Source organism: Numida meleagris, chromosome 4 (genome assembly GCF_002078875.1).
Source record: "Numida meleagris isolate 19003 breed g44 Domestic line chromosome 4, NumMel1.0, whole genome shotgun sequence".
Taxonomy (NCBI): domain Eukaryota; kingdom Metazoa; phylum Chordata; class Aves; order Galliformes; family Numididae; genus Numida; species Numida meleagris.
In genome coordinates, this window is record NC_034412.1 from 6628386 (window position 1) to 6637221 (window position 8836).

An 8836-nucleotide genomic window follows, 5' to 3' on the forward strand; every position below is an offset into this window, starting at 1 on the left:
CTGTCTTAACATTTTGGTGAGTTTTGTTCAACTAAAAAAGGTCTACCTTTTATCTGTATATAGTTGCTTGAAAAACGTTTAGAGGTGAAAAAGAAATGCATCTAACAAGGCAATATACTGAGCACTGTCTTTTTGTGGGTGTGGTTTTTCTCCTCTGTCCGTTCTAGGTTTCAGGAGATGTGTTATAAGGCTTATCTGGCAATTCGGCAGCATGCCAATCTGTTCATAAATCTCTTCTCCATGATGCTTGGCTCGGGAATGCCAGAACTGCAGTCCTTTGACGATATTGCGTACATTCGAAAGACCCTTGCATTGGACAAAACTGAGCAGGAAGCTCTTGAGTACTTCATGAAGCAAATGAATGATGCTCACCATGGTGGCTGGACAACAAAAATGGACTGGATCTTCCACACAATAAAGCAACACGCTTTGAACTGAAGTGAAAGCAAAGAAAATGAGAACTAATGACCCGCTTTGTGGGTACTACACTGTTAATACCTGTTAGCAGCAAAGACTGGTTGCGTAGGAATTGCACAAACCACGAATGATATTAGAACTTCTGGCAAGAAAAGAGATGAACTGTTCAGACAACTGTTGAAAAACAATGTAAAACAGGGTTTCAGATAGCACTAAAATTGTACACTTCAAAAATTAAGCTTTAGTATGATGTGTGACTTCATGTTATGCCTTAAGCCCAAAAAGGTAAACTTGGAAGAATGTTTCCTTTTTTCATTTGGTAGGATAAATTAGAAGGAAAAAGAAGATAGTGCCAGCATGAATATAGAGTCCATCACGTATTACCTTAGGTCTGGTACAGCAGGTAGAGACTATGCTAGACTGAAAAGCATTGAAAGAAAGTTCAAGTGATAGTTAATATTTAAGTGCAGTGTAGTTTGAAGGGAAGGAGTTTAAGCTCAAAGATCTAAAAATAGTGAGAGGACAGTGCCTTTAAATGTGCTCAGAGGCATTAACATACATGGGGGTTTAGATGACCCTTTGATTTCTGGGTCTGTCATCTGCACAGTTTCAGAAAGCAGTAGGAAATAGGCCCATTCAGTATGGTGTTTCTTCTGCTCAGTATTTCTAGGGGTGCAATTCATACCTTCACAAAGAAACTTTTCTTATCATCCCCCAAAACTGACTAACCTGGAAACTGAACGGTCAGAATTGGGTTTAGTGCAACAAAGAGTTGTAGTGTTCATCTTAGGTTTACTTTAATCTAACTTGAACTGAATAGATTTTTTTCATACATGTTTTCCAGATCCTAAAAAAAGGTGAGTTATTAAAATTATTGAAAGATTATTTTTTTATAAAGGCTATTTATATAATAGGAACTATTATTAATATATATTCTTTATTTACATGATTTGTCCAATATTCACTCTTTTTAATTTTGCAGCCCAGTTCTATCTGTCCAAGACTCCCCTTTCCCTTAATGTCACTGAAGGTGACCAGTTATACACATAGGACCAAATTCCACCCTGGTGAAAGAGGACACAAGTGCCACTGAAGTGGTGGGAGACATACCCACTGATGCCAGAGGTGAACTTGGCCTAAGATTCTTTTAAAAAATAAATAAATAAAGATAATTAAAAATTGGGACAATACTCTTCACATTACTGAAGTGATATGCTGGCTATTCAAGGAATGTATGTTTAAACCCTCAACTTTTGGGTCCATCATTTCTCCTCCTCTTTCTTCCTCCGCTCTGGAAGTGGTTGTTTAATTCAGTAACTGATACATCAGAAATAGCTGTTTAGATCTTCAATATGATCAATAACAAACAGTTCAACATGCAGCAAATATGTTGGCTAGCTCAAAGCATGTGGAGTTACCAAACATTTTATAGCTTTGTCCGTTTTGTGTGTGTGTGTAATATATATTTGTAAATCTAGTTGTTGTCCTCCAACACAATTATGATGTGTGCAATCAATTAAATTGGCACCACTTTTTTGAAACTGTTCGGAGTAAAAAGGATGTCAGATTGCCCTCACGCACAACTTCAGGTAGGACTGTTTTTCTAATTACTAAAAAGGTTGTTTTCTTTTTAATTAGTGAAACCCATGATTCTGAGGGTGATGTTCACCCTAACATTTTAAGCTTGTTAGATTGGCAGCACTTGAAGTTGAATTCCAAAGGTCTGGGGCTTTGGGGGATTCAACTCATTCACTTCCAAACACACACCGAGGTGCCACTCAAAAAGTGCAATACCACATGTAATATAAAATATGCTGACAGCTGGTTTTAGATTAGAATATAAGTATATAAATAAACTGTACTTTGTGCAGGCTGTACTGGTGAGGTAATGAGTGGTTGGCTTAATTTAGCAAATTGTAATATATTAAAAATGTGCAATCAATTATGTTATGAAAGACTTTGGGGATTGTAAAGCCAGGACTTTGGTCTTTGAAGATCCTTTCATAGTCAAGCTCTTGCAGTTAATTACTGTACACATAGATACTTGACAATGTTGTGGGGGGAAACCTGTTTTTGCGAACACTACAGGAGTTCCAAGAATAGTGTGGGAAATGTGAAGTTTTATTTCCTTAGTTCTCCTAAACCCTTCAGAGTAGTCCATCAGACTTCCCATTATTCCTTATTGACTGTTACATATTCCTTTTTGTTCATACGAATATTTTTACTCCTGCTAACCTCGGTCATACTTTCTAGAGCAAAATTACCTTTGTACATATTACTTTGCAGTCAACACTAATGGTGTAGCTCTTTGAATACATGGTTTTGTTTCAATGAGTTTAAATTGTTTCTTTTGCAAAATCTGAAACCCTGTTGGCTATAACTCTTAATTTAACAGAGTAAAATTGTTGCACAAATGCTACATTAGGTGCTATATTATCATTATTTATCTATTAATGAAACAATGTTTTACCTTTTTTATATAAGAGGATGGTTGGACTTTTCCAACCAGGTTGGAAAGATAAACTCAAATCTGTTGCATCCTATGAGCCCACCTTCTTTTGTACTTTACGCCTTCCTAATCATATACTTGTGTAAATATGGGTATAAATGTCTTTCAGTTCAAGCATACAGTGTTTTGCACCCTTTTTGCACAAACAGAAAGGTATGAGGAATCAGGCTCTGTTTCCAAAACTTACTGCAACTAAATGCTGTGCATGAGCTGTAGAAGTTCATATTGACATCAAATAATAAAAGAAAGGAAACTTAGTGACATAGACATACTGTGATGTGGGGTAATTATAGTTTAAAAAAAAAAATAGGGGAAGATCATGGGCTTTGAGCTATTGTTCCTACAGTAACAAAGATGGGCATTTGGAAAACATTCTGCTGGTGTTTCAGGGGAAAAGAAAAGTTCTTCCAGCTTCAAAGCATTTAATACTAATTACCTTACCTTGTTACGCCACTTTTCTCTGATATAAATTCACTGAAGATAATGGAGTTACTGTTGGCTTATGTTGATGTAAATAGGGCGATGTCATCTATTTTCAATATCAGAAGTGAGATCTGCTTACAGACTGTGAAGGCATCTGTAACTGAGCTCAAGATTGTTTCTGATTGCTTGGAATTGGAATTTTTATTTTCTTTAACTATTCCCACTTCATGGAGATTAGAAAATGTTCCCTTTATTCTGAGTATCAAACGCACAAAGCACTAAGCAGCTTGTTTTGAGCTTGAGTTAAGTCTGAACACCTCGTTCCTGCAAAACTCTACAGGAGGACTCCTGGAGCAAGGAGCCCAGAGCTGGGCTGTAGGTGTCACTACAAAGCATTAGGAAGTGGTGGTTTAGTGAAATATCACTTTAAAGACTAACCTCTTCAACTGTGAAGCTAGTTGAGCTTGATTTAACAAAACAAACAGGTTGCTGCTGCTTAGTTTTTCTTAAAATACATTCTTTGCTTTCCTGGAGGTAGCTCAACACGCACCTCTGACTAATGCACCATTTCTGTCCTGAAGGAGTGCATTTGCAGGTTTTTTCAGACATACTTTCAGTATAATTTGGAGGGAGGGAGGAAAACATTTGAGTGTTTAAATAAAACCAGAATTGTCCATGCTTTGGTATCTTGTGGAGAAGATAAGCCTGCATATTAAAGGCAATATAGAAATTACCGAGCTCGTAGAGAACTCTGTATGTGATAACCCTGCTGCTGGGCTTCTGGAGTCTTGGTTTGGTTTTTCAGCTTTCTTTTCCATGTAAAATGTTAAAAGCCCTTCGGCGGTCAGTAGCACGTGTTTGCTGACGACTTGAAGGCATTCTCTTTGCTTTGTCATTCTACAACTGGCATGTTCCCTGTCGTTTAATAACTGGCATGTTCCAGCACCTGTTCTAAATAATAATTGTGAGTTCCTCCTGTTTTGCATGTCTGTACAGGTTGCAGACGTGGGCTGGACCCATTCAAAAAAAAAAAAGAAAAATGAAGCCACTGAAATTACTCTTCTGTTGATGTCTTTTGACGTTTTTTAACTACTACAAGTTAATGAAAATGGTGTGGTATTTCAGAGAGAATTGTAATTCACTGCTTCTGAGATCTTTCTTAATTTCTGTGTTTCTTTTTTATTTTTGTTCTAGTTGAAAGAAGAACCACGCTTTCATTGTTGGTTTTATTTGTTTTTCATTTGTTTTTTAATACTGTAGCTGTAGATGTTGTTGCAGATTGTTGAATATCCGTTTTAATTTGGTAATGTATGTTTCATACAAATAATGAATTTTTATCTTTTTTTTTCCATGCTGAAAGTTGTCTCAGTTTAGGGTAAGGTTCTCTCTGTCCCAAATGATGGGTAGCTCACCACCCACCCTGCAGCTGATCTTGTGTGGGTTGGTTTTAATCCATGTTTTTTTTTAAGGAAGCCAACTGGAAACCGCATATAGAAGTTTGTGTGCAACACTAACCAAGTCTAGGTGCCCTGGCCTTTGGGAAATTGATTTCACTGTGTGCAGGCATAACACAGATTTCATTAGAAACACTCTGGATTCACAATGGTATATGAAATCAGAATTAGGCTCTGCGTATATTGCAGTCCCAGACTGCTTGTTGGTATGTTTCAGTATGAAGGGTGCTCTTTTAATGAGAGGAATGGGTACTAGCTGCCTAATTAAATCCTTGACTATTTCTTTGGAAATAGTCTTTCTTTATTAACTAGCCTTTTTAGCTCTCTAATTCATAACTGCAGTAATCTTGTTGGTAGTAGCTTTTATTTTTAGGACTTTGAGGATTTTTAGTGCTCATTAGCTTAAGGAAAACTCTGAAATGTTTCCTCTTTCTGCTCTTTCACAGTCTTAAGACTTGCGAACCACCACTCAGGCAAAAAACAGTTGTTCTTAATACCGTATTTGGAGTACAGCATTCTTCTTGACTTCTGAGCTTTATGAGATAGAATTTAAAAGTACGAGATGTACTGTGTTAGCTTTCCTGACTCCAGTACAGAGGTGGGCCCCTCTGTCCACATCTCTTCCCTCTCCAACACCCCTCTCCCTGAGAGTGGACGTGCCCACAGTCTAAGAACAACTTAAAATATTTGTAAGAGGAGATTAATTTAAGCAGTGGTCTGTCTGTTAGCTTCCCTGCTGATTTGCATTAATGTAAGTGTCCTTACTGTTGTTTCTGCGTGTGATGCACATTTTTTTTCAGCATGAGGAAGGCCACAAAATACACTGTCTTGACTCCTGAAATTCTGGTGCCAATTCCCCAGTAGCTATAAAATGGTTTAGGAACCCTTGAGTTCAGTGTAACACTATCAGTTTAGTTAGGAACCTGTTCCAGTATTAGAATTACTCCCAGTTAAACTGGACAATTGTATTGCTGAAGTTACTGAAAGCCTAATTCAAGCAGAAGCTTTATGTCCTAACGCTCTTATGTCCACTGTAGCTCAATCCATGAGGTCCAAGATGTGGATGTTCACAGCTGTAGTCTAATTCTGCTTTGTTTCATTGGTCTATGTATTTTTACTCAATTCCCAGGATTCGTTAATAGTGTTCTAAAGCCTAAGTTATCAACTGTCCCAGCCTGTCCTAGCTTGTCTTCCTGTCGCATTTGGTTTGGGGGGGGAGAGGAAGGGAGGAAAGAGAAATTCTTCTTGTCTTATAGCCACTGTGGTCTACGTTTATCATCTTTTTTTTGTGAATATAAATGTATAATTTCATCTTCTGGGAGTATCATTCTCTCTCCCCTTGCCCCGTTCCATCTCTGCAAGTTTTAACTGTGAATAGTCACATCCAGCACCAAAATCCTCTTGCCTGCTGGAGAAAAGGATTCTGAAAAAGAACAACATACAGCTGCAGCCTGATGTCCTGAGTTCTCATGCTTGAAGTTTTGAAAGTATTGTCACTGCAGCCGGCACCGTGACAGCAAGAGTTGTCACAGAATTGCATGGAACTGAAGCTGTCAGGGACCTCTGGAGATCATCCATTTTGACTGCCCTGTTGGACGCAGGCTCAGCTAGAGCAGGCTGCCCCAGCCACCCCAGAGAGGAGGATTCACACAAAAAGCTTTCTCTTGATGTTTGAATGAAATTCCCTCTATTTCATTGCCTAATGTTATGTAGGGTGCCAAGAACAGCCTTGCCTGTCTTCTTTACCCCCTCCATCAGGTATGTGTAAATATTGACATGGTGCCCTTGAGCTTTCTCTTCACCAGTCTAAACAATCCCAGTTCTCAGCCTCCCGCTGTACGTATCCTTTGTTTTTATGGCTCTTTACTGGACCAGCTCCAGTATGTCCATGTCTCTTGTATTGGGGAGCCCAGCACTGCTGGTTTGGTCTCCTTAGTGCTGAGCAGAGGATCAAGGACCACCTCCCTTAACCAGGATCCTGCTGGCATTTTGCATAGGCAGAGCCTAGGAGCGTGTATTCTCTTGATGCTTATGCTGCTTTATTGAAGCTAGTGGCAGTTCGTGTCTGCATCAAAAAAGAGTATAAACACCCACCAGTGTTGAAATACATTTTTAAAATGTGACAATTATCTTTGAAATAACCACTATGGGGGGTGGGAGGGATGTTGGGATGTGTATGTCATTCTGTAATACAGGTCCTGTGGTATAATAGCTAGAAAACAAGAAATTTTTAGTAATAATGGGCCAAAACAGGTTTAAGATGCAGTAAAATGCATGTATTGTTGTACTGAGAAAGTCTTGCAGTACATTTAAAAAAAAAAAATCCCTTCTGCTGTGCTACTCAAGTAACAAGCAAACTTTGGCCTGTGACACTTAATTGTAGTTCATGTTCATGGGGAACTGTAAAAAGTCTGCTTTTTATTTATCTCCGTGGTCTGTATCACATGCTGTTTATTAAAAAAAAAAAATACTACTTCGGGTTTTTATCACACTTTTGAGTGTTACTGTATCTACTAAAAACTAAATTAAAATAATATGGTTGGTACGCTCGTTCTGGAATGCGAATTTACAGCAACTCGAGTTGTGGAAGTGTGATTTGGTATTTTGGGCTCTGTTGTTGTCCACAGGGTGCGAGTCTTAAGGGATGCTCTGAAACCCGTGTGCTCCACAGCTCCCGTGCTTTCTCTGTGAAACGTGGGTCAGGCTGGGGCCTTCCAGAAAGGAAGGAACAAGTCCTCCTACAAGGAGCTGAGATGCCTGGATTTGTCACCCCTTGGCTGCACAACAAGATATTCTAGCTCTGCAGCTTGCAAGGTCAAAGCTGAAGTGCCTCCCATCCCAAAAGCAGCCTGCCTCTGCTGCCGCTGATGGGTAAAAGTTACCACATGCTACGTGTTTAACTCAACACTTTACCCCACTCTTATTTCAGTAAGATACGGCCCTGCTGATTGAAAAGAACATCACCTGCGTCGCCTGCTTAAACCAGGAGGTTACTAGCACCTGGGCTTCCTTCTATTTCCAGATGGAGTGAGTTCTGAGTGATTAAAACCTGAGCCTGATTTGTCTGAAGATCTCAGGCATGGTGGTGGTCTCAGAAGTGAGATTAATTTTATTCCTAAAGCATGGATGAAGCCTTTTGGTGCCTACAGCTTTGAACTGTATCTATGGCTTCAAAGGGGATCCTCCTCAGATATTTTTTTCTTTCACTGACTTCCCTTTTAAGCTGTGTGGTTGGGCTGCACTGTTCTTTGTGGAGAAGAAATCAGTCAAAACATAAAGATGACATTGTGCTTTATGTGGAAGTGAATTGGTTAGCATGATTGTGTCTCACTGAAGACTGGATTCAAGAGAAAGGGTTGTTTTTATTTATTTTTGTTTTGTTTGGGTTTTATTTTTTTGGAGAGGGGGTTGTTTTTGTATTGTTTTTCTTTTTTTTCTTGGCACTTTACAAATTCATGCTACTGCCTTCTGCTGGGCACTAGAGAAAGTGTTTTTTTTTCATTTTCACAGTATTTACATCGGAAACTTTGCCATGAACAGAAATATGCAGGCATCCACCCAGTTGGATGGCTGTAGCTAATTTGTGGGAATGTCATCCAACTCTGTCTTGGAGGAAACCCAAAATCCTATAGCTGGGGATAAGCAGCACAGAACGAACTGAGCGGGGATTCTAAAATCTTGTTTGATTGGTAATTCAGCCCAAGAGCGGAGAGAGGAATTGCATTACTTTCTGAGGGCTCAGCAACGTGCCTTCAGAAGGACGGCTGTACTTCAACGTGCGTGACCACATGGTGAAGCTCTTCCAGCGTGGCTGTAACCAAATCCTTGTTTTCTGACTTCCCAAAGACTAAAGGCAGGATTTTATAACTTAAGTCCAGCACAACCACGCCAGCCTTTAATGTGGAAGAAACGGCAGCGAGCGCAGTTTCCAACGCTGACAGGCACGGTCGCGGCCCAGGCGGCTCCTTGTATAAGAAGGGGGCGAGGAAAGGCTTGAGGCGGCCCCCGGCCCACCTCCTGCACGGTCGCCGTC

At 39.6% G+C, this 8836-nt stretch overlaps 1 protein-coding gene across 4 annotated transcripts in view; it reads left to right on the forward strand.

The window, feature by feature from the left end:
* PIK3CA (phosphatidylinositol-4,5-bisphosphate 3-kinase catalytic subunit alpha) overlaps positions 1–7348 on the forward strand; it is a 42341-nt gene extending 34993 nt beyond the window's left edge. For all 4 annotated transcript variants that reach the window (XM_021395562.1, XM_021395560.1, XM_021395563.1 and 1 more), the window contains one exon: positions 168–7348. In XM_021395562.1, the coding sequence (XP_021251237.1) occupies positions 168–438 (271 nt within the window). In that variant the 3' untranslated portion in view covers positions 439–7348. The remainder of the gene's footprint in view (positions 1–167) is intronic.